The sequence below is a fragment of the Nannobrachium achirus genome (assembly GCF_963921795.1).
Source record: "Nannobrachium achirus genome assembly, chromosome: 15".
In the NCBI taxonomy this organism is placed as follows: domain Eukaryota; kingdom Metazoa; phylum Chordata; class Actinopteri; order Myctophiformes; family Myctophidae; genus Nannobrachium; species Nannobrachium achirus.
This window is the reverse complement of record NC_137822.1, coordinates 8188946-8215061: the sequence shown is the minus strand read 5'-3', so window position 1 is coordinate 8215061 and position 26116 is coordinate 8188946. Positions and strand designations below refer to the sequence as shown.

The 26116-nt window shown below is 41.0% G+C and overlaps 1 protein-coding gene across 1 annotated transcript; it reads left to right on the top strand.

The window, feature by feature from the left end:
• The first annotated feature begins 724 nt into the window (after nt 1-724).
• Nucleotides 725-24989, top strand: nop14 (NOP14 nucleolar protein homolog (yeast)). Its single transcript, XM_080743199.1, has 19 exons — nt 725-864; nt 3108-3305; nt 3800-3934; nt 4553-4694; nt 5506-5657; nt 6295-6441; nt 8219-8341; nt 8831-8962; nt 10043-10424; nt 10888-11018; nt 12648-12733; nt 14469-14604; nt 16395-16496; nt 18587-18740; nt 19807-19966; nt 22858-23005; nt 23328-23446; nt 24016-24171; nt 24517-24989. Exons 2-19 carry the CDS (start codon nt 3108-3110, stop codon nt 24611-24613), a joined length of 2700 nt encoding a protein of 899 aa, XP_080599325.1. The 5' UTR covers nt 725-864; the 3' UTR covers nt 24614-24989.
• The last annotated feature ends 1127 nt before the right edge of the window (nt 24990-26116 follow it).

Here is a 26116-nt window from a genome sequence, read left to right as displayed (position 1 = left end):
AAATTATTTCACTTTGTCACTTATCTACAATAAATTATTTCACTTTGTCACTTATCTTTCACGGTACCACTCATTTTGATTATTTCATTACAATGAGTGTGAAATAGCTTTACATTCTGATAGCAATCATTGTAATAATCACTTTAGAATGTTTGTTCGGTAACAGGCCAGGCATCTTCCCAGCTCTTGTAAACAGAAAATAAACATCTCAGATCAGGATTCCAATTTCATCCAAGCAGGAGAGCGGGCCGGGGTAAAACAGGATACATGATAAACAAGTGTAAATAATGAGGACTAGCTGGAACACAAGCTGATTGAAATAAATTGGTGCCCCCCTGTTACTGAACAAACCGTTTGTCAAGAGCCCCAGAAGAGCGAGAGATGAAGCAGGGACATCCACAACTTAATTTAACTGCCATAATTTTAATACATTATACATACGCCTACATTACATACATATATGTATCTTTATATAGAAAGATTATTATTATACATAGAGAGTTAAAGATCTATAGCCTATATGGGTCCATTTGGTTACTAACTCATCATTTAGCTGAAGACCACCTGCCTGGAACCCTCAAGGACCACTGGTTGAAAACCACTGCTCTGCTGGAGGAGTCGTTCCAGTTAGCCAACACTAGAGGCGCTGCAGGATTTTCACCGCAAGCTCTCTCACGACTCGAGTCCTTCTTGTTGTTGTGAACTTTAACCCCAGCACCATGCAAGCAACAACGTGGAAAGTCTGGAAACAGAAGCAGCACAAATAAATGATGGCTTTTAAAGTATAATGTTGGAATACTACTGTTAATATAACGTTTATTCCATCGGAATTATAATTAGTAAACGTCTCAACGAAATCACAAGGTAAGGCAGGCACTACAAGCATATTCTGTTTATTTGTTAGCTGAGACAGTGCTAAAGTTGTAGTTAATGCTAGTGAGCGGTGGTGGGAAAATTACTCACATTTCTTACTCAAGTAGAAGTATCAATACTGCATTGTTAAAACAACAAGTACGGAATTGAGTAAAAAGTACAAAAGTATTGGCATCAAAATGTACTTGGAGCAAGTTGGAGGTACCAAAAGTATAAAGTACTCATATTGTGCAGAAATATTGATTGATTGATTGAATACTTTATTAGAAGTTTGCATAGGAAAAAGTACAGTTTCATGACGGTACAGTTCACTGGTACAAGGTCAACTAAAAGGAGATCGTAGGAAAGCACTTGGCTTATTACACAGGAAACCATTCAAGTATCTCATATGACATTGAATGACAGACGGATAGAACACAGTACTATGCAGTAGATATGGTCAGGAGAAAATAAAAAAAATCCCATTTCACATGTTCAATATGTATAAAAATCTTTTGAAACTAGCAGTTCCACAATATCTATATATAACTAGAAATACTGTTCCTTCGAAACAGTGTGGGCTCGGTTCCAACCCAACAAATAGGATACTTTAAGGTACTGTAAGGTACAGTACCTTACAGTATTGTACTGTACCTTACTATACTGTACTGCACCTTACTGTACTGTACTGTACTGTAACTTACTGTACTTTACTGTACTCTACTGTACTGTACTTTACTGTATTCTACTGTAACTTACTGTACTTTACTGTACTCTACTGTACCTTACTGTACTGTACTCTACTGTACCTTACTGTACTGTACTGTACCTTACTGTACTATACTATACTGTACTCTACTGTACCGTACTGTACCTTACTGTACTGTACTCTACTGTACCTTACTATACTGTACTTTACTGTACTCTACTGTACTTTACTGTACTCCACTGTACCTTACTGTACTTTATTCTACTTTACTGTACTTTATTGTACTTTACTGTACTCTACTGTACCTTACTGTACTGTATTGTACTTTACTGTACCTTACTGTACTGTACTCTACTGTACCTTTCTGTACTGTACCTTTCTGTACCTTACTGTACTTTACTGTACTCTACTGAACCTTACTGTACTTTTACTGTACTCTACTGAACCTTACTGTACTGTACATATTATATGTGTTCTAGATCTACATTTTTGATTCTGTGTTTGGGAACCAGCAACTGTCAAATGGACTCCAACTGTAGTGGAGTATATTGAGTGCATATACTGTAGGCTAACAATCCCAGATCACATCTGTCCTCCACTATGTCTATAACCAAGGCGTTCTTCTATGTGGCCACTCCAGACTGAGGAGTGGAGCATGGCTTTTATTGTGTTTGTGGATCTGACTTGGAAATGCATTGGTTTTGATATCTCCCTGACAACCAACAACAACCACTAATATGGCTGACTGTCCCTGCGGGCTCTAGGATATATGGCTATGGGATTTACATCCCATCGCCCGGACTTGATTCTTGATCACAGCTGTGTAATCAGTAGAGTGGAGAGGGACATTTATTTATAGTTTTAACTATAACTATAGTTTTATACATCACACAGCTTAGACATTTGGATCAAATCAGAGAGCAGACCTGTGTGAACGCAATGATATAGATAGCATATCTGAAGTGTGAACACTGCAGCCACAGCGCCTTAACATAAACATGGGTCTATTATCCTTCTCTCCACTCTGGGGACCCATTGGAAATGCATTGGGTGCTTAAAGTTAAACATTTTTATTTTTTTATAATTAAACTACAAAACATTTCAAAAAGAAAAATACACGCACACTTGTCCTCAGTAAGCTGAACACATAAAAATTTGAATGGTGTTGAAAGGTGTAAGCGTTTAGGAGATGAAGCGCGCCAAAGTTTTAGGATACTGACTAGTATAGAAATAAATAAATAATGAAGATAACATACGTGTGCTCGCCTTTAGGCGAGCCCACAATAATAATAAGGCCAGAAGGGGTTAGGCTAAAATCTTGGATGTTTTGTAGGCTAGTTAAAGTAACTACTGGTAGTAACTAAAGCTTTCATATTATTGTAGTACAATATTTCCTCTGAGATGTGCAGTAGAAGTAAAAGTTTTAACATATTTTAGTAAAGTACAAATACCTCAAAATTGTACTTAAGTACAGTATTTAAATACTTAGTAAGTACTTAGTTAACACTGAGTATTTGACTACATTTCTGCCTGATTTCAATGTTAGATGGGGAAGCCACAGAAACAGCATCAGAAAAAGAACGCGAGCCTTGCTGACAAGGTTCGTAAGACCAAGACCTCCACTCAGATCAAGAACAACCCGTTCGAGGTGAAAGTCAACAGGAAGAAATTTGACATTCTGGGCAGGAAAACAAAGCACGATGTCGGTCTGCCGGGCGTGTCTCGATCCAAAGCCATCAACAAGGTATGAGAGTTGTTCCCTTCCCAGTAAGTTTAAAAGTCCCATGGTGTCATGCAATAAGCACTAAGCAGCCAATGTACAAGTTCAGTCGCGATGTAGTACTATTTTCAATAGTTTGAGAGGATGAATGACTGTCCCAATGATTATACCAATCACTACCCATCTGACCCCATTCCATGTGTTTGGGGGAAGATTACAGCTTGATCTCAATGAGGGTTCTGTCATTCACACACATATGTTGTTGCAACAGTGGTTAAGAAACAGGGCTTAAGATTTAAAACTATTAACGTAAAATGTTTTTCCAGCTTTTTTGAAAGTTCAGCATGGGCTGTCTTCCCAGCTCAGCCTTAACACGCACGCACATGCACACACACGCACACGCACGCACACATACATGCACACTTACTTTGGAATGTGAGCATACTCCATACACAATGATGTGTGTACAGTACATCAGAAAATGAGATCACAGATGTTTGTCCTAATCCATTCCACAGAGAAAGGAGACCCTTCTGAAAGAATATAAACAGAAGAACAAGTCCAACAAATTCGTTGACAAAAGGTTTGGCGAGTACGATTCCAAGATGGAACCCGAGGAGAAGATCCTACAGAGATTTGCCTTGGAGAGACAGGTGAGTCAAATCTACTGATGCCGAATCTGGATATAATGTGTCGAATGTGGGCATGAATAGAATGGAAAACACATAGGCAGGGTGTCTGGGTGGCACAGGGAGGGATACACTTGCTGCCCACTACCATGAAGACAAGGGGTTCGAACACAATTGGTTTATGTCCTTGGTTGGGAAATGGGATGCCCGCATTATTTTCATATTGGGTGTGGTCATGTGTGTCTTCCATTTTTCCCTGAGAGATTTTGAGTGTGTTGAATACATTTTGAAAAGAACAATGAAGCACGCACAATCCACTCGCTAAAAACCAGGTGCCAGGCTGAGGTCATAATCCATAAAGGACAGGAAGGTCTGCACTCTGGATCGTGTTCCAAGCTTAAAAGTTTAACTTTACTCCAAATGTCACATACAATGGAGTTACTGTAAAGGAACCTAAATAAAACGTTAAAAGGTTTGGAGCATGATCTCTTTAGCAGCCGAACATTCAGTGAAAATAGCTGATTTACAAGCTCGCAACGCTTCGCGCGCTTGTAGATCGTCTATTTTCGCAGAAGATATTAGTGTAGATTGACTCCGGTCAACTTAGTTTAGAGTAATGGTTTATTGTCCAATGACTTTCAGCGCACCCATGAGAAGAAGGACATCTACAACCTGAACGAGGAGGAGGAGCTCACTCACTACGGCCAGTCGTTGGCAGAGATGGAGAAGTTCACTGATCTAGGAGACAGTGATGATGAACCAGAGGAGAGGGGCGCCTTGTCAGGTGAGTGCCTTCATAATCAAGAAGCCAACATTTGTAATGATGTACACACACTTGATAATCTTCCGTAGTTCCATATAATTCACAACATAGATCTCTTTTTTTTAATTAACTTATCGTTTTTATTAAATTGATAGGTTGATTAACAGTTGCCCTTGCACCCCTAGTTCTCTCTCCCTTGAGTGGATGAATGACTGCTCACAATGATTATACCAATCACTACCCATCTGACGCCATTCCATGTGTTTGGGGAAAGATTATAATTTGATCTCAATCTGTCATTCAGTCTTTCAAATGTTGTTGCTCAAATGTACAAACATAATATGAACAGGGTGGGAAACGGTGTTATTGTGAGCTAAATGGGAAGTTGTTTGAGTAACTAAAAAGGAAATTATTAACTTCCCCTACTATGATATTGAGTGAACCTTTTCCATTTCCATTGCCCACTGAGCCTCTGATGTCTAATTTATACAGAATAGCAGATCTACCTGTAAAGCTGCTTTTTTTGGTTACGTGATGTATACATTAAACGCGTAATGCTTAACTCTATTGGCAGTTTGCATCCTTGATCTAATTGTTGACAGGCAGGTATTTGAGAAGACTTTACTTTCATGATTCACTCTGTTTTCTTTGAGCGGCGCCTGCTGCTCCTACATTTGACCAAGTGTGTTTGTATGAGTTTGTCCACATGATCACAGCAACACCAGCTGCAGCCACCCAGTACTGCTGTTGAGCAGCCTGCAACGCTCACTTCACATGGGTGCGAATTGTTATTTACAGTGACTAACCTGACTGTTGTTTGTGTGTCCACTAGCTGAGCTGACCGCGTCCCACTTCGGGGGTGGAGGTGGTCTTCTGAGGAAGAAGACTCCTGGAGAGGAGGGGGAGGGGGGAGGAGGAGGTCTGAAGGCCAAATCCAGACAAGAACTTATTGAAGAACTCATCCAGAAGTCCAAACAGGAGAAGGTTAGATCACATACTCACGTCTCCTCACTAAAACACAGGGCTGCAACTGTCATATTCTTATCTTAGTGATTAATATTCTATCGACGATTACTTTGTCGATTAATCGAATAATTGACAATGTTTTTTTTTCCCTTACATGTCGATGAATCGACAAAAAAGACTATATATCTACTAAATCTATCGTCTGATTAACCATTAATCCCTATTGCCTATTTTATAATTAGTTGTAGAGCCGTGTCGTGGAAAAATACAAACTCGCAGTGCATTGTATTGTGATGTAGATCTGCTATGTTTTGTATTTTCTTTCAATTCTTTTGAAAGTGTAAGAATACTGATTTAGAAAGCATTTGTAGAATCAGTCTCGGGCCTTGTTACACTCCTAGATCTCTCTCTTTGTGAGAGGATGAATGACTGTTCCCAATGATTATACCAATCACTACCCATCTGATCTCATTCCATGTGTTTAGGGAAAGATTATAGCTTGGATCTAAATGAGGGTTCTGTCATTGACTCTGTCCAACTGTCTTATGCACGGGGGGATAAATGCTCCCAAACAAATGGGTGTTTTCATAAGCTAAATGACAAGTAGTTTGAGTTCATATGGATGACAGTGTTTCTATTGTCTTCCTTCCTTCAGCGGGAACGGCAGGTGCAGAAGGAGGAGACTCATGAGTTGACGGAGAAGTTGGACCAGGACTGGAAGAGCATCCAGTCTCTGTTGGCACACAAGAACCCCTGCAGAGGAGGTCCCACTGCCCCTGACAGGCAGGAAGAGAAACCCAAGGTATTATGATGACCAGGTCTGGTTCGGACAATTCAGCCGGAGACCCCTCAGTTGACTGAGATTCTTTGATTCAAGCACTTGTTTGGTTATGTTTTTTTCTGCATATTTTCTTTCAAAAAGTATCAAGTTAGTTTCATATGACTGCACATGACTACAGGTATGTAACATGGTCTAAATCGGTGCTGAAATGCTTGCAAATTTACTATTTTTGTCACAATTATTTATATCTGTGATAAAATCGATAAGTTGGTTAACTGTTGCACTCCTATTTATGTGTAAGGGAAGGGGGAGATACAAAAAAGAGATTAATATTTGTATTAGTGGTGTCCAACGATTAAATATTTTAATCGCGATTAATCATATGATTTATGTAGTTAATCGCGCATAAGTCATCAGCTTTTATCAGGTCAAAATGCAACTTAGAGGGATATCTTTCAAGTCTTTCGTGGCCCTATTAACTTGGGAGTGGAAATATTTGCTGGATTTATGCGAAAGTATGTTAATCTTTTATTTGAAATCAATTAAAAACCTGAATAAATCGTAATGGTATTGCATTAAACAGACTGCAGCTGATGGGTATAAGGATCTGCTAAATGATTACTGTTGTGTCCACCTTTATGCTTTAATTATACTTTGTATTTTTTGTTACATCAACAGGGCTGGACCTTATAGCCAATATAGGCGATATTGTAGCAGTGTTTGTAAATATGCGATTAATTGCGATTAAAATAATTAATCGCGATTAACATAACGGTGAGTTAATTGCGATTAATTTAGTTAACTCGCACAGCACTAATTTGTATGAATACTTTTGGCAATTGAAAAATCTATAAACATATGTTAAAAAAAAAGAAGAAAGAACTGCACTCCTACTGTAGATCTCTCTGTTTTGTGAGAGGATGAATGACTGCTCCCAATGATTATACCAATCACTACCCATCTGACCCCATTCCATATGTTTGGGGAAAGATTATAGCTTGATCTTAACTCATTTAGTGCCACCCCTTTCACCACTAGAGGGCGCCCAGTGGCCAGAGAAAATCCCATAGAGATATGCTGGTATATGCAGAAGCCCTGCAGCCATGACTTGCCTGAACACTTTCCTTTGTGCATGACTGCATGTACAGGAAGAGGATGAAGTTAGCTTGAAGTTAGCTATTGGCTACCAAGCATTTTAGAAGCCTTATTTTCGTCAACTTAGCCATGATTAAACCTTGCACACCTCATGCATGGGAAAAAAACAGAGAAGAATGAGCTCTGAAAAATCCAATGCAATCCAGAGTGGATTTGTGCAGTTTGTTCACAGCTTTCAAACAAAAAAATCCGATTGGAAATCCGTTCAGGCATTCTTGAGATAATCGCCCTTATGTTTTACATGTAATGTAAACAAAAATGGCTGCCCTGTATGTTAGATGGGGTTGTATGGGGGTGGAACATGCAAAATCGCGATTGAAATCATGTTCACCAGATTTGATGGGGTCCAAAAAAAAAAAAAAAAAATTCAAAAAAAATTTTTTCAAAAAAAAAGATTTTTTTTTTTTTTTTTTTTTTTTTTTTTTTTTATATCCCGAACTTGTTCGGGATAGGCACCCTGTGATACGATCATATATCCCGAACTAATTCGGGATAGGCACTCAATGAGTTAATGAGGGTTCTGTCATTCACAGTTCGTTTCATATGACTCTGCTGCACTTGACCATGTAACATCGGTAACAATGGTCTAAATCATTCACTGAAACTGCTGTGGTCTTCTTGTGTCCTCTCTCTGTCCTTCCAGTTGGATGAGTACGACATGAGGGTGAGGGAGCTGGCCTTTGAGATGAAGGCACAGCCATCAGAGAAGCTGAAGACCCCGGAGGAAGTGGCCCTGGAGACCAAAGAGAGACTGCAGAGACTAGAGGTCTGTCAACACAACTTGCACTGTGTATATATAGAGAGTTACTGTATTGGGATGCACAATTAAAATGTCATCATATCTGTATCAGCAATATCAGCCTTTTATATGCATCAGTATCAAACTGATATCAAAATAATATTGGTTAATATAATATTTACGTTCATTTGAATGGCGGTCGATATGTAAAACAGTGTCAGACCCCCAGAGGCTATTTGCCCCTGGGCAATTATTTGGAAATATATACGGTAATCAGTAATTGGTTATTGGCCACAATTTCAATATTGTGCAACCCATAATACTGTGTATTCTGACTGTCCCAATGATTATACCAATCACTACCTATCTGACCCCATTCCATGTGTCTGGGGAAAGATTATGCCTTGGATCTCAATGAGGGTTCTGTCATCATTCACACCATTTAACTAAGATCAGATCTTCTGTGCCACAGTTAAACGTGTTAAAGGTCGGTTTCTACGTGGTCATTTTGTTTAGGCGGACCGTCAGAGGAGGATGCTGGGAGACGTAGTCCAGGACAGCACACAGCCTCGCACCCACATGTCTGCTGATGACCTCAACGATGGCTTCATCCTGGACAAGGACGACAGGAAGACTCTGTCCTATCAGGTAAGCGTCTTTATTTCATTCTCTTTTAGCAATAGAGACTAGGGCTGACACGACTATGACATTTTACATGACGATTAATTGTCACTCAAATAATTGCGATTGACGATTTAATTGTGTATTTGTCGTTGTCAATTACATTTCTGTTTGGCTTTTAGGCTTTGCAGTTGCACCTGGTAATTATGACACATAACCTAAATATACAAATAATTTAGTGACATATTTGACAACTTTATACTTAAAAATTAACATTGATAGTGCAAATAGCTGATCTACAAGCTCACAACAAAATTGCGACGCGTTGTGAGCTTGTAGATCTGCTATTTCTAATAATTTTTGAAAGTGTTTGAAACTACAGTTTATTAACATTTCTCAACATGGAAACGATTGTGACTATTATGAAAAATAATTGCGATTACCTCAAATAATTGTGATTAGACAATTATGTAATAATCGTGACAGCCCTATGGAGACTATTTTGAAAGAGAAATAACAGCCGCCCTGAACATTTGAAAACGTTTGTAATCGGTGATTAAATCGATAGGTTGGTTAACTATTGCAATCCTAGGTCTCTCTGCTGCTTTGTAAGTGGATGAATGACTGCTCCCAATGATTATACCAATCACTACCCATCTGATCCCATTCCATGTGGTTTGGGGAAAGATTATAGTTTGATCTCAATGAGGGTTCTGTCATTCACGGCACGCTCAAATGTTGTTGCTCAAATCTACAAACATATGCACAGGGCGGAGATAAATGCTCCCTAACAAATTGTGTTTTCATAACCTAAAATGAAAAGTTGTTTGAGTTCATAGATGACTGTGTTTTATCTGCGTTGGCATTTCAAAATGAGCAGATATACAAGCTCACAGCACAGCATGATGTGACGCACTGTGAGCTTGTACATCTACATCTATATCTATTTTTTTTATATATATATATATATATATATATATATATATCTTGAAAGTGTGAGAACCACTGATTTCGGAAGTCATTTGTTCGGCCTCGGGTCTTAACGGATCAAAACACGTTTTGCATCGCAGCTTTAATCTCTTATGAATCTCTTATTCTCCTCACAAGGATGGAAAGTGGAACATAGAGGAAGAGCCAGGGGGCGCGGGAGACCAGGAGGAAGAAGATGAAGACGGTGAAGAAGATGATGACGGTGAAGATGGAGAATGTAAGGAGGAGGAGGGGGAGGAGGAGGAGGGGGGATCAGAAGGAGGAGAAGATGAAGATGAAGAAGAGGCAGAAGATGCAGAAGATGATGATGATGATGATGATGGAGCAGACAGTCACTCAGACCTGGACTCGGAGCAGGAGAGTGGAGGAGAAGAGGAGGAGAAGGAGGAGGAGGAGGAGGAGCCACAGAGTGATGTCACACCCCAGAAGACTCTGACTGAAGAAGAGAAGAAGATCCAACAGGAGGCAGCCAGAGCAGAACTACCGTACACCTTCACAGGTACAGTACATAATGATCAGAACTACCGTACACCTTCACAGGTACAGTACATAATGATCAGAACTATCATACACCTTCACATGTACAGTACATAATGAGCAGAACTACTGTACACCTTCACAGGTACAGTACATAATGAGCAGAACTTACATTACATTACATACGTCACTGTTGGGTGGAAACCTCCAAAGCTGTTCCATTTTTTTAAATAATTGTTTTAAAAACATTTTAAAAAGCTAGATTGTCTATTTTCTAATTTTTTGTGTGCATACTCTTGTATGATGAAGTAGGGCATTACTTTACTACAAAACATAAAAAAGTTTAAATATGTATATGTTCTGCCTGATGGCAATGATATATGATTTATTTCTTTTTTGCAAACTGAACAAGTCCATGTTTTATAAAAGATTCCCTCTTTAGTCTTGAAGAGAACACGCTGAACCCTTCCATTCTCCTCCTCTAGCTCCAGAGAAGTACAGTGAGTTGAAGGCTTTGCTCCATGGACACTCCCCTGACAACCAGGTCATCATACTGGCCCGGACGCTGAAGTGCAACCACCCCAGTCTAGCCGTGGGCAACAAGCTCAAGCTGCAGGTATATGCAATGCTCTTTATATGCAGTGCTTTTTATATATAAATTATAATTATTTCTGTTTTTATAGTTTCATCATGGTAGAGATGGACAGGAAATGGGGGCTGAGAAATGGGGAGAGACATGCAGTAAAGACCGTCGGGAACGAGACTCGAACCCACGGTGCTGCTTATAAGCCTAGGTGCCCAGACCTCTAGGCCAGGTCCTGGCCTGCAGTGTGTTCTCAACATGCATGTCTGTTTCATAGTTGTGCATTTTGATGTACAATATTAAACCTAACTGTCATTTGAACAGATTTAGTTTTAACTAATTAGCCAGTAACTATGCCCCTCCCAAAAAGCTTTTGTCCAATGCTAGCTTAGAATAACTTCCTGCTTGCCAAGGTTTGCCTTGGCAACAGCCTTGGCAAGCTGCCGGTTGCTAAGCTAGCATTGGACAAAAGCTTTTAGGGGAGGGGCATAGCTACTGGCTAATTGTCCATCAGCAGTTATTAGGGATGTTCCTAGCGACTAATTTCACTGACGTGTACACGACCATTTTGAAACCGAATATTCGACTATTCGAAAATTATTATTTTTTTTTTAATTGTAATTTCACCCAGAAAATAGCCAAAACTGAGCACACTTCGATCTATTAGGGCAAACCTCATTTGAAAAAAGTATCAAGAGTATATAAAAGCCTTTTAAAATGTTATATAATATTGAAATCTTGCTCAAATTAATCAATTACATCATTGCGCGAATCTAGGTCAGATCAATAATTAGCGCATCAGTCTCAGCTGCTACAACAGCTGACGTCTGACTGGAGTCCTATACTAACTGAGCAACAGCTCTGCTTTCTTCAAAGTTAGCTACATAATGGTATTCCATTCTCAGCCAATGTATGATTAAGCATTCTCCTTGGCTTGTTCTCACCTCAAAATATGGATTAATTCATGGACCGGATCACAGATGCAGCGTGCAGGGTATCCTACTCGAGGTAACGAGTGATTCACATCCAGTATCTTTAAGATACACTTCGCTTTGCCATTAATTTACTCGCGGAGCTTTTCAGAGTTATGAAGACACCAGGCAGCAGGCAGCCTGCCTGGTGTGTGGCTGCGTGCACCGTGCAGTGCCTGCCATGCACACTCACTGCAGGTCACCGGACTCACCGCGACCACAGCGCGCAACAGTCAGACTGTGACACAGACAGTCATGCTCCGCAAATCAACCAAGGGAATGCTTAATTTGCTTGTTAAAAAGTAACATTTTATTAAGACAAGACAGTAATACAGTATGGGCGCAGAATTTAAATGTTTAATAAAGTTAATATCTCAATAATTAAAAATATATTTAATAGAATAGGCTAATCGAATTTTATTTTCAAAACGAATAGTGGTTTACAAACCGTTTAGTGGGATAACCGAATACACGCGCACATCCATAAGTTAAATACATTTATTTTAATACAATTATAAACCGCACAATCCACAATAACTCAAATATACAAATATACAACAACATGCCTGACACAAAACAGGTTTTCATCATCATGTGAGGGTAGTGGATGTACTGTAAGAAGTTGTTGTGGAAACAACATGGCTGAATGCCGTCGGCATGAACTGATGAGATTTCTATCTGTCCCCGTCAGAAACTGTTTGGTTTCTTGTTGGAGTATGTGGGAGAACTGGCCACCAGGAATCCACCTGAGCTCACCACCATAGACAAGATCATACCGTGAGTCTCTTTCATTTGTCTTTAGAGCGGGTGTCTTCAACAGGGCATCCGGGACCCCTAGGGGGTCCTCGGAGTTACTACAGGGGGTTCGGCAAATCTTTGAGCGATGGAATAATGTCTTATACCACTTGAACCGTAGCATCCCTATTCTTAGGGGAACATTAGACAAAAATAGCTGATGCTCTTTGTTTCCCTCTACACCAAACCTCATTGCCGAAAATAGCAGATTTACATGCGCACAATGCCTCAAGTTCAAGTTTTGAAGGTTTAATTGGTTAACTGTCTGTGAATACACATTAACATGAATCCAACATACACTGATGACAGTGCTTTCAAACAAGTCTAGGAAGCTATCGATGAAATCTATGAAAAAAGTTCAATCTACAACACAGTTTTATGCTATATAAAATCTCTACTAGTGGGGAGGGGGGATCCCTGCTTCATCTCTCTCTCTCAGCTAAGGGGTCCTAAAGTCCTTGACCACTCATTACAGATGAGGGAAAAAAAAGTCCACCTATAATGACCATGCACAGAATGGGGATACCAGGCTAAAAAGTGGTTAAGAATCATGACACATTGGCAGTGTAAGATAGCGCACAACAAGTACACAACGCCTCGCATCGCCAGCGTTGTGTGCTTGTAGATCAGCTGTTTTCACTAGTTTAGTACATTTTATAGATGATAAATACAAAACGAACGGTTTTGGACATACAAGGTTTCCACCTGACAACGACGATATGCTATTCAGGCCGGGAACACATTTTGCTGTTTGGGAGGGGCTTACAGTACATGTACAGTATGTAGCAACATATTTGTTGTGTAGGCTAATTTCTGATTTAGCCCTATTCTATAGGTTAGGCCTAAATGGGTTAAATATAAGGTGCTGGGAGTGAAAATTATTATGTAGGGGTGCCTCGGATTAAAACAAATATTTATGGGGTGCCCTGAGACAAAAAAGTTTGGGAACCCCTGCTCTAGTCTCTACTCTCATTCTTTCAACAACTTATATTTATCAAAGAGTGACTCGTCTCTCTTTCCATGCTCCGTCACTTTATCTCTCACCCCTCCCCTCCCCTTCCTCCAGTCAGCTGTACGCTCTCTCCGTATTTAGGTCTAGAATTATTGAATGCTTTAACTATTGAAAAATAGCAGATATACAAGCTCACAGCGCTGCAAACTTGTAGATCTGCTATTTTTGAAAAAGTCGTGAAAATGTGTGCAAATCTTTGAATATGTGTATTTTTAAATACGGGGGGTCCCTGGAACTAGATATTTTGAGATGGGGGTCCGTGGCCAAATAAATATCAGTTTGGGGGTCCTTCAGATGAAAAGGTTTGAGAACCACTGACATAGTAGTCTCTCAAGAACAGGCTAACTGAGCTCCGGTTGAGTGAAAAGGAGCTTTTATTTGACGATGGCTGGCCAGATTGCTGACATAGAAACACAGGGTTTTTCAAAAAAAATCTTAGAAGGATTCAAAAGACACTTATAGAATCGGGTCAAAATTCTAATTTTCAATTTTTTTCTAAAATAGCAGATCTACAAGCTCGCAGCGCGGCACTCGGTGCCGCGCTGTGAGCTTGTATATCTGCTATTTTTCAATAGTTAAAGCATAAAATAATTATACACCACAATGTGTGCCCGTTCTAAATGGGTCAATTTATCAAAGAGTGACTCGTCTCTCTTTCCACACTCTGTCACTGTGTCTCTCGCCCCTCCCCTCCCCTCCCTCCAGTCAGCTGTATGCTCTGAGCCAGATGTTTCCAGATGCCTCCGGCCAGGCCATGCAGTCCATCCTGGCAGCAGGGGCTCAGACAATGGAGGAGACACTGAAGGTCAAAGGTCACGTTGCCTTCCCATCTCTAGACATGGTAAGAATTCATCCTTTCCATACCGCTTTTGATGGGAGTTTCTCGCACGCAATTTCTGTTGTTTTTATATTTGTTGTTGCTGCTGTGGGAATCGCTTTGTAAATCTGTTTTTGAAAAGCGCTGTACAAATGAGTTTTCATCATTATGAATCCAGACTCAAATGACATGACACTTTAAAGGGGAAGACCACCCATTTTCAATATTGAACTATGTCATTAATATAACTTAGAGGAGTTGTGTGGAAATAGAAAAAAGGTTCCCCCCCTTCTGTGTTGCCTAGAACTGGAGGATTGATTTTGGGGTTTGTATTGTAAAGTACAACTTGATGAAATCACACCGTTGTACATATTAATGACACAGTTCAATATTGAAAATGGGTGGTCTTCCCCTTTAAGTCTTTATAGATCTTTTTACTAATAAAAATCATACATTTCCGCCTAATTGTATCAATTTGTGAGAAAGCATTGGTTGATTGGTTAATGGGTTTGTTTTCCACCGGCCAGGATGTAGTGTTGGGCAAAACCGTTCATTTCAGTGAACGGCAATGATCCGTTCAAATGATTCGTTCACCGTTCATAGCACGATCGTCCCGTGAAAAACACTATTGCGGGAGCGTTTTTATTACGTCAAGCGTGCCTGCGTCCAGCCTGCGTCCTGTGTGCCAAGGGCTATTAGGGGGAGGGAACGGGGGTATGTATGAAAGTGTGAACTCAACAGTTTAAGGAAATAATTCATTCCTGTGATTCGTTCTTATGAACCAATCACTCATGAACGACATATCACTACTCTTTAACTTAGCCCATTAAAACTGGGAAAGTGTGTCTGTCATTTTAGAGTTTTGCGTTGGCTATTCAAAAATAGCAGATCTACAAGCTCACAGCGTGTCACTTCGTGCCGCGGTGCAAGCTTGTACATCTGCTAATGAAAGCTTGAGGTTTACTGATTTAGAAGGCATTTTGTAGAATTGGCCGCCTCGGATCTTGTTGCACTCCTAGATCTCTCTCTGATTGAGAGGATGAATGACTGTTCCCAATGATTATACCAATCACTACCCATCTGACCCCATTCCATGTGTTTGGGGAAAGATTATAGTGTGGATCTCAATGAGGGTTCTGTCATTCACAGTGTCCTGCGAGCTTGCCTTGTACATCTGCTATTTTTGAACATTTACTGATTTTAGAAGGCATTTGCAGAATCATTCTCTGGTCTTAATGGGTTGAAATCTTATGATTCACTCAGGGTTCCCACGGTCATGAAATTCCTGGAAATATTTTGAAATTAGAAATATATTTTTTCCAGTACTGGAAAAGTTTTGGAATTGATCAAGGTCCTGGAAAAAATAACTATGCATTCATTGGCTTTGGTTATTGATTTTGTTAATACCTCTGAAATGACAAATTAAACATTGGCCAAATTGTCAAATATTAGAGGCAGAAATTGTGAAAATAGCAGATCTACATGCTCACAACGCCTCACGTTGCGAGGCATTGTGAGCATGTAGATCGGCTATTTTCACAATAAAACCGTGTTATACAAAATTCCTCAACTCTCTTCAAATATTATTATTTTGGGGGGGTCACAGCCTGAAAAGGTTGAGAACCACTGGCATACACTACCTGTCTTTGGGCATTGCACATAGGAGTAAGCGGCTCGTTATTGAGCTGAATTATTGTTATATAGTCCTGCAAGTCGGGTTAAATATTCTGGAAAAGTTTTGGAAATGAATTGGTAAAGATGTGTGGGAACCCTGTTATGATTTTTTTTCTTTATATTTTTATGACGTTGATCAGGTGATCTACGTGAAGGTGACGGCCCTGTTGTTTCCTACCTCAGACTTCAGACACCCGGTCACCACTCCTGCACTGCTCTACGTCACTCAGGCTCTCAACAAGGTACCGACGGGGCTGACCAATCAGTAATCGATGAGGCAATTAGGAGTCGAGACAATATTCTAGCTGGTGATGGTTTAAGCAATATTACAGGAGTGGGTGTGCATTACCGTGGTTTTTGGCACGACAGCGTTGCTGCAGGAACGAGGCGTCAGCTGTGTTCCGTGGGCAGGGCCGAAGTGCCAATAACCACGTTAATGCCCCAACCCTTGAGTGTAATATTGCGATAATACAACAGTTACCCTTAAAAACATGCCAACTTCATTTCATTGTAATTGAGATATTCGATAGAAATGTATAATCTTTTAATGCCAGATTTCGCCACGATGTCCCTGAAGCATTGTGCTGGGACAGCTGATGTTTACATTTGATTAGACCTGTGCGGTCATGCTCATTATTTGACGAGTAGATGGCCGTTTCAACCAATCGGATTGCTTCGTCGGAACTACCTGTTGTATAATATGCTTTATGTAACATGATATCATGGGGATAAGTACAGCGGTAGTTCTGCCAAGAGAACAGGGCAGAGATGACTTATACTGTAGCTGCTACCAGGACAGGCTGAACCATAGCATTTTATTTATTTGCTGTTAAATCCCTAAATGGGCTGGCCCCGCCCTACATCACTGAGCTCATTGAGCCCTATCGCCCAACTAGGGCTCTGAGGTCCGCTGACCAGTCACTCCTGGTGGCTCCCACAATGAACCTCAGGACCATGGGCGACCATGCCTTTTCTGCTGCTGCCCCTGCTCTCTGGAACGCCCTTCCTCTACATATTCGAAGGGCTCAGTCCATTGGTGTTTTTAAATCTCTTCTTAAGACTCACCTTTTCTCCCTAGCTTTTAAATGTTCCTTAAACTAGTCTCATCTTCTGCTTTGCTTTTATAATGTGTTTTTGGTAATTGTGTTACATGTTTTTTCACTTGATGCACCCTGTACAGCACTTTGGGCAATGGTATTTGTTGTAAATGTGCTATATAAATAAAGGTTGATTTGATTTGATTTGATAGCAAGATAGACTCTGCCAAAACAATAGCTATCAGACCTAGTGGAGACATTCTAGGCTCTTGCAAGCTACCAAATAGCATAATGTATTGTAGAAGTATTATCATTGATGGTAAATATAAAAGGTTATATAAGCTGCCATATAATTTCTTCCTAAGTCACCATCATGACATTTCACTTGACCATTAATTGTCACACAGATAATTGGATGAGTCTGCAGTCTTGAGATAACCTTCTCATGGGTCAACGCGCCATGTTTGTCTCTTTATCTTTAGTCAGTTGGTGTATAGCTTTGTTTTCTCACGAGTGATTATCACCGCGGGGCACCCCATTCAAACTGTGACAATCCATCAGATTTCAGTTCAACCAGTTTACTTTTTTTCATCATTAGGCATGAAATGCTATATTGCCATTTTTTAATTTAGGGTTAGAATTATTTAATGCCTTAACTATTGAAAAATAGACATATAAGCTTGCAGCGAGCTTGTAGATCTGCTATTTTTGAAAAATCTGAGATGGGGGTCCGTGGCCAAATACCTGTATTTTCCGGACTATAAGGTGCACCGGACTATAAGGCGCACCTTCAATGAATGGTCTATTTTCGAACTGTTTTCATATATAAGGCGCACCGGACTATAAGGCGCACATAATAGACGCTACTGTTGAGTTATGCATCCAACAGATGGAGCTGTGCTAAAGGGAATGTCAATGTCAATGAATGATCCATATATAAGGCGCACTGGACTATAAGGCGCAATGTAGTTTTTTGAGAAATTTAAAGGTTTTTAAGTGCGCCTTATAGTCCGGAAAATACGGTACATGTAATTTTGGGGGTCCTTGACATTAAAAAAGTTTGAGAACCACTGATTTAGAAGAAGGATTTAGAAGACATTTATAGAATCGGGTCAAAAATATTAAAAGTCTTGCCCAAAATGTTTGCGATTTTGCTGCGCTGTGAGCTTGTATATCTGCTATTTTTTGAATAGCTAAAGCATACAATAATGATTAAAGTGGTTCAAATCTAAAGCGACACAGATTTGCGTTCAGGCCAAAATGGCTTTTGATGTGTGTCTTTGTTGTGCCCCTAGTGTGCAGTGAGGTCATTGCAGGACGTGACATCAGGTCTGGTGCTGTGCTGTTTGGCACTAGAATACGTGTCGCTCTCCAAGCGCTTCCTGCCTGAGCTCATCAACTTCCTGTGTGGAACGCTACACCTGGCAGTGCCTGACAAGACCGCTATAGGTAAGCTACTGTACACACTGGAGATGCGACGGTCTCGGTTTTATCCACAGATTGGGTGGATTTGGGAATCAATATGGGCCTATTAATAAATGGCGGATTGGGTAAGGCCAGGTAGGGCTGTCACAATTATTACATAATCGTCTAATCGTGATTATTTGACATAATCGTGATTATTTTTCATAATCGTCATAATCGTTTTCATGTCAAAAATAGTGTAAATAGCAGATCTACAAGCTCACAACGCGTTGCATCGCGACGCGTTGTGAGCTTGTAGATCGGCTATTTCCACTATCAATGTAATTTCTTTGTATATTTAGCTTATGTGTTATATCTACCATGTGTAACTTCAAAGCCTAAAAGCCAAACAGAAATGTAATTGTCAACGACAAAAACACAATTAAATCGTTAATCGCAATTATTTGAGAGAAAATGTATCGTCATGTAAAATGTCATAATCGTGACAGCCCTAAGGCCAGGTGATGAGGGAAATGTTGCGTTAGAGGATGAATGACTGTCCCAATGATTATACCAATCACTACCCATCTGACTCCATTCCACGTGTTTGGGGAAAGATTAGAACGTGGATCTCAATGAGGGTTCTGTCATTCTCTCTTTCCAGTCAACTTTCAACGCGTTGTGAGCCTGTAGATCGGCTATTTTCAGAGTTTTTTTTTTTAAGATATTTTTTTGGGGGGGCTTTTATGCCCTTTTTTATTGGATAGTACAGTAGTCTGACAGGAAACGGGGGAGAGATGGGGAGAGACATGCGGTAAAGGTCGTCCGGATCGGGAATCGAACCGGCGACACCGCCAGGCATCAATGCCTATATGGTATGCGCTTAGACCAGTAGGCCACTGGGCGCCCAAACCAAAATACATTTCTGTCGACAAAATCAACTGTAGATTTAGTCGACTAAAATCGTATATTTAGTCGACTAAAACTAGTCTAGAACTAAAACATTTCAGATGATTAAAATGTGACTAAAATTACATGGAATTGTAATTAAAAAAGACAAAATATGCTGTCAAAATCACCACTGGCTGTAACGCAAGGTGTTGTGTTCCAGGCTCCTCAGTGGTGCCACCATTCAGGCCATCAGGCAGGTCCAGTGAGCTGCTGGTGTTGTCAGACGTGCAGTCCAGTCAGAGCTGGAGCAAGACGCACATGTCACTGTCAGCCGTACAACACCTCGACCTCCAGAGCGACACGCACAGAGACCATCACAGGTAACACACGCTCGTCTACAACAGTGGTCCTCAACCTTTTCAGGCCGCGACCCCCAAAATAATCATATTTTTAACTGGGGACCCCCCCACCCTGATGAGCACTAAGAGTTGAGGCATTACATTTTGTATATCACGGTTCTATTGTGAAAATAGCAGATCTACATGCTCACAACGCCTCATGTAGATCGGCTATTTTCACAATTTCTGCCTCAAATATTTGACAATTTGGCCAATGTTTAATTTGTCATTTTAGAGGTATTAAAAAGTCCACTTTAGAAATGTTGATTTAATTACTGTTGAGATGTTGCACATAAAGTTAATCGTCTGGGGACCCCCCGACATAATTTGGGACGACCCACAGGTTGAGAACCACTCGTCTACAATTCATGGAGTGGCTTTTTGTTTTGGTAAGAAATTAGGCCCCCACCTATGGTAGCCAATTACTTGTAAACACCATGGAATATCAAAACTAATAAGTGACTGACTGACAGATTGATTTGAATATTTTATTAAACGGAAATGCAAAACGGCACGAGTACAGTCAAACACTTGGTCTAAAAGGATGTCCTTCCGGTCTTGTTTCCATTGGCGTCTCCCATGACCTGTAGCTAATTTAGTGGAAGAAAACTGTGTTTTTACTGCACATACTGGTGGGACCATAAATGCTACAAATGGCAAAGGGCAAAACACAGTGTCTCCCTCAACAGTTGTTGGATTGTCTTTTTATTACTAATACAATTCATTTAAGTGGGGTAGAGAAAGGACCAGGGGCAGTGTATTTCAGTGATGGCTACCTCTCTGTAAAGGTGTTGCAGACATTGCTACGCCTGTACTGCCAAGTACAAACTAAATATACGCGTGTGTGTGTGTGTGTGTGTGTGTGTAGGGCTGTCACAATTATTACCTAATCGTGATTATTTGACATTATCGCAATTATTTTTGTCATAATCGTCATAATCGTGAATGTTGAAAAATGTCAGAAATAGTGGAAATAGCAGATCTACAAGCTCACAACGCATCGCATCGCGACGCGTTGTGAGCTTGTAGATCGGCTATTTCCACTATCAATGTTATTTTTTAAGCAGTAAGTTGTCAAATGTCAGTAATTTATTTGTGTGTTTAGGTTATGTGTCATATCTGCCATATGCAACTTCAAAGCCTAAACGCCAAACAGAAATGCAATTATCAACGACAAATACACAATTAAATCGTTAATCGCCAATTATTTGAGTGACAATTAATCGTCATGTAAAATGTCATATCGTGACAGCCCTGTGTGTGTGTGTGTGTGTGTGTGTGTGTGTGTGTGTGTGTGTGTGTGTGTGTGTGTGTGTGTGTGTGTGTGTGTGTGTGTGTGTGTGTGTGTGTGTGTGTGTGTGTGTGTGTGTGTGTGTGTGTGTGTGTGTGTGTGTGTGTGTGTGTGTGTGTGTGTGTGTGTTGTGGGATCCAGTGCCGTGATTGTGCGGCCAGCATGCGTTCACACGACAGCTGCTGTGTGGGCAAGCTTCTAGCGTCACACACTCTATAAACAGGCTGAATGTCTGTCACCATCATGAACATTTACTTGACGATCAGTTGTCATACATGTTGTAGTGATCACAACAATTGTGGTGTTGGCATTGAACACTGGAACACATACTGTATTTCTTCTAGCCTTTGTAAACAGACTGCACAAGGAGAGATGAAAAATGACAAATATACAAAGAAATGACTGACATTTATATTTAAAAAAAGATTATGGTGGGAATGGCCGATCTACAGATCCATCTAAAAAAAGAAAATATTGTGCAAAAAAGCATTGCAGATGCCATGGCACCCCAAATCATAACTGACTTAAAATAATGGTTAAAGTGGTTCAAATCTGTGACGCAGATTTGCGTTCAGGTCTAAAACATTGTTGACACTCATTTAATGCCATCCCCGATGAAACCGAAAAAAACGCCGCTGTTCCTCTGCTGCGCCCGAGGAATCCGAAGTTTTAATATGCTTTAATCGTTATGAAACAATTAAAAGTTTGATCGCTGTTTATCGCCGATCCAGACTGGATCGGCCCCTCGGAGAACTGTTTCCGGCCGCATTTCCGGTCGGGAGGCGGGACCGTATCGCAGCTTCCATTCGCTTTCATGTAAACACTAGCAGATACTGCGCGGCGACAGAAAGGTCTTTTTTTCAATCTGATTTTTTTATTTGGAAGCTGTGGTCGGGTGCACACACGCCTGGTACATGATCCGTGCACAGATCGTGCGCGCATTTCGCGCACGTGCACGTGCGCGCACGTGCCCACGTTAAAAGGTAAGGAAGACCTGGCAGTTCATGAGTTCAGCGATGTTTTAAATGACAGTAAATTAGTTAACTCTCAAATACCTGGAACGCGCCCGAGTCGCGTTAGATTTTAACCACTTTAACCATTATTTTATGCTTTAACTTTAGAAAAATAGCAGATATACAAGCTCACAGCGCGGCACCGAGTGCCGCGCTGCGAGCTTGTAGATCTGCTATTTTTTTAAAATCGTGAAAATGAGTGCAAGTCTTTGAATATCTTTGACCCGATCTTTGACCCGACTTCTAAATCCTTCCTCTGAATCAGTGGTTTTCAAACTTTTTCATGTCAAGGACCCCCAAAATTACAGGTATTTGGCTACGGACCCTCATCTCAAAATATGTTGTTCCAGGGACCCCCCCGGAAGCAAATATTTGAGTTACAAATGTTTGCTTTTAAATAGATATATTCAAAGACTTGCAAAGAAAAATAATGATTTTTCAAAAATAGCAGATCTACAAGCTCGCAGCGCGGCACTCGGTGCCGCACTGTGAGCTTGTATATCTGCTGTTTTTCAAATGTTAAAGCGGTCAATAATCCTAGGCCTAAATGGGTTGATGTCCCTCTGCAGGTTGACCTGTCTGTCCACCTGCCTGGACCTGGTGAAGCGCTCCTGCCTGCTCTACAAAGACCTGCTTTCATTTACGCACATCTTCCAGCCAATCGGAACGCTGCTTTCAAAGCATCTTCCTGTCAAAACGTACCCGACGCTTTTACAGGTTGGTTCAAAAGTCTCAGGACTATTTGGTTTTAGGAGGAATGGCAAGAAATGGACTGTATGATTACTGTGTCATGTAAAGCTGAAATCATTAAAGGACCGCTTCACAAAATTTCAACCTATGTTCATATAATCAGTCCTCACTAATGCTCATAAGATGGCACCATTTTGTCTACTTTCTACGCTTTACTTTATACTCCATTGTGCAATGGCGTCACCATGCATGCAACGTTTTGTGAGCTTGTAGATCGGTTAGATCTTTACATGAGACAAAGTATAAATCAGGCTATAGTTTTGACGATGTTGTTCTTCTTGTGTCCCAGGAGCTTCACACAGAGATCTTAGAAAGCATCGACGGCGCTCCCAGCACGCTCACACCTCTGGTGTTTGAGAAGAAGAAGCCCATTCCACTGAGGATGTTCACGCCGAAGATAGTGGAAATGTAAGTAGACCAGAGAGAGTCCTGCTTCTGAAGCTCATTGAACGGAACTAGACCCGCAGTTCCCGTACTTTTTCTGGATCAAGGCCCATTTGAATATCTCCCTAAGTGTTCACGGCCCCCCCATCTGACAACTTAAAGGAGGAATCCGGACGAGTGCTTTTCTTACGGTAATCTGATGTTATTCCATCCATTAACCAGTCGTAGTGGCGGCGGGGGGAGCGATACAAATAAGCGAGTTAGCGTAAAATCCCACCTATCGTGGTCAGAAGGTGCGTAGAAGGTGTGCGGCAGTTCCGGCGTCACAGCCGAGTGTGATCTACAAGCTCACAACTGTTGCAACTGCGACGCAATATTGGCTTGTATGTCAGCTGTTCTCCGGATGTGTCCCACACATAATGATACAGTAAATTCTCTCAGAAACAGGTGGATAACATCAGATTAACGTATTAAAACGTCTAGTCCGGAATTTCCTTTAATTCTTATTTCAATGATTCAGTCCAAGGAATCCAATGTCACTAAATTTATCATAAAAGGATTTTTAACTCTGTTCTGCATGTTTTGGTCAACAGTTTGGACTACGGGAAGAAGAAAGGCTGCAACCGAGAGGAGAGGGAGCGAGAACGGCTGAAGCACAAGTACAAGAAAGAGTTCAAGGGTGCTCTGAGAGAGGTCCGGAAGGACTCACGCTTCCTGGCCCGAGAGAAACTCAACGAGATCATGAGCAGGTGTGAATGAAACTCAAATACTGTCTGCCATCTGGAAGGAGAGGTTTTCAACAAGGCAATGCCATTCTTAGTGAAAGCTTTAAAAAAAACATCAGAAATGTCAGAAATAGTGAAGATATAGCCTACTGTACAAGCTCACAACATGCCGTGGAGTGTGTGGACCAGCTATTTTCACTATTTGTCAGACAACAAAGTATATACTGTAGTACAATATTATACATTGTACAAACATTGTACTTTGTACAATGTATAAACATTTTCTATGCGCCTGTATTGTAAGATGTTTTTTTCTTCTTTTTTTCTCTTTTTTTAAACCTCCTTTCAAATCTTGTTTTTGTGCATCAGGGATGCGGAGAGGAAGAGGAAGGTGAAGGAGCTGTTTGGCAGTCTGGCCACTCAGGAGGGAGAGTGGAAAGCTCTGAAGAGGAGGAAGAGAAAGTGAGAGCTGCTTCTCTGCATGCTCTACTGACCGTCAGCTTGACGTCCATCAGACTTTGTGTGCAGACGTGTCGTTTGCAGATGCAACCTGAGCTGTCGGGAACTGTTACCTTTTGTACGGACGGAAGAAAAATACATCTTTCCCTGCCTGTGACATTCAACATAACTATTCAAGATTTGTTCTTTCAGTGTGGACTTTGTTTTTGTTTCTGCAAATAGGAACGTGTTATGTTCTTCCACCTACTTTCAATCACTTGTCAGATGTCTTGAACACTCAACTAGAAAGTGTGGTTCCCCATTCAAGTCGATGGGGAAACTAATTTACTAATAAATGAATGGCCATGTATGGAGATCTCTGTCATATATGGAGATCCCTGATGTCATCAATATTAAACCCATATCTTGGAATGCCCATATATGGACATTGTGTCAGTGTCATGTGGTCTATGAAGTCAGACATGTGCGCTGCTTCAAAAGATAACTGGGAAGGAATATCGATTGGACATTGTATGTATCTTTGTTTCCCCTGTGTATGTAATGGTGAGGGACACAGGCGGTTTTAGGCTATGTTAAAATTAGCTGAAGTGTATTTACCGGTATACGTGATTAACATTTAGGTTGAAAGGGTCAAAAGTCAAAGTCACAATCAGAGCATGTGAGCGGAGTGGAGCGGGAACAAAAGCCGCTCCGCGCTCCAGACGGCTCTTGTCCCGCTCGCTCGTCGCTCTGGTCGGCCACCGGGCCGCTCCGCTCCGCCACTCACCTTGATTTGCGCATTTGTCGCTCCACGCTCCGCTCAGCAGCCAACATTTGCTACCATGTCCGAAACACTTTCTCCTTTGCTTTGTCACAAGTGTTCCCAACACAAATGCCTGCTGTTGAGCGTTTGATGGAGAGCTGCCTTCAATGTTACGGAGGGAAGGAGGCGACTTGTTGCGTGCTTTTTTCACTTAGTCACTTGCATTTCAAATCGTATCCTTTGACCGTCTGGCGATAGGCCTATAACTTAACTGACACAAGGTAGGCTATTTATTATAAACATAGCCACTTGTATGGATGATATAGATACATTTGACTTGCATGAAATCTTGATAAAGGTTCTCCTCTCCGCGGTGCGTTCTCCCTCCTGCGACATGGCTGCAGCTGCACTACCATGGACTGCACACGGCACTGTTTTGTTGGAAACATGCAGCGCGCGTTCCCAATAGGGTCGGCTTGGAGCGGAGTGGAGGAACGGAGCGGAGGAAAATCCTCGCTCCAAAGCCGCTCAGACCCATTTGAAAAGTCGCTCGCTCACGCTCACGTCAAAAATGGCCCGCTCCGCTCGCGCTCCGCTCACATGCTCTGGTCACAATCAAGGTGAAACATTTCCTAATCTGTCATATCTCAGGAATAGAGAGACATAGAATGTTGGTGCAGGCTGGGTTTGAAACCAGGTACAATAAGATTTATTCTAAATTAATGTATCGTCACTGTCGGGCAGACACCTTGTATCTCCAAGTTTCAA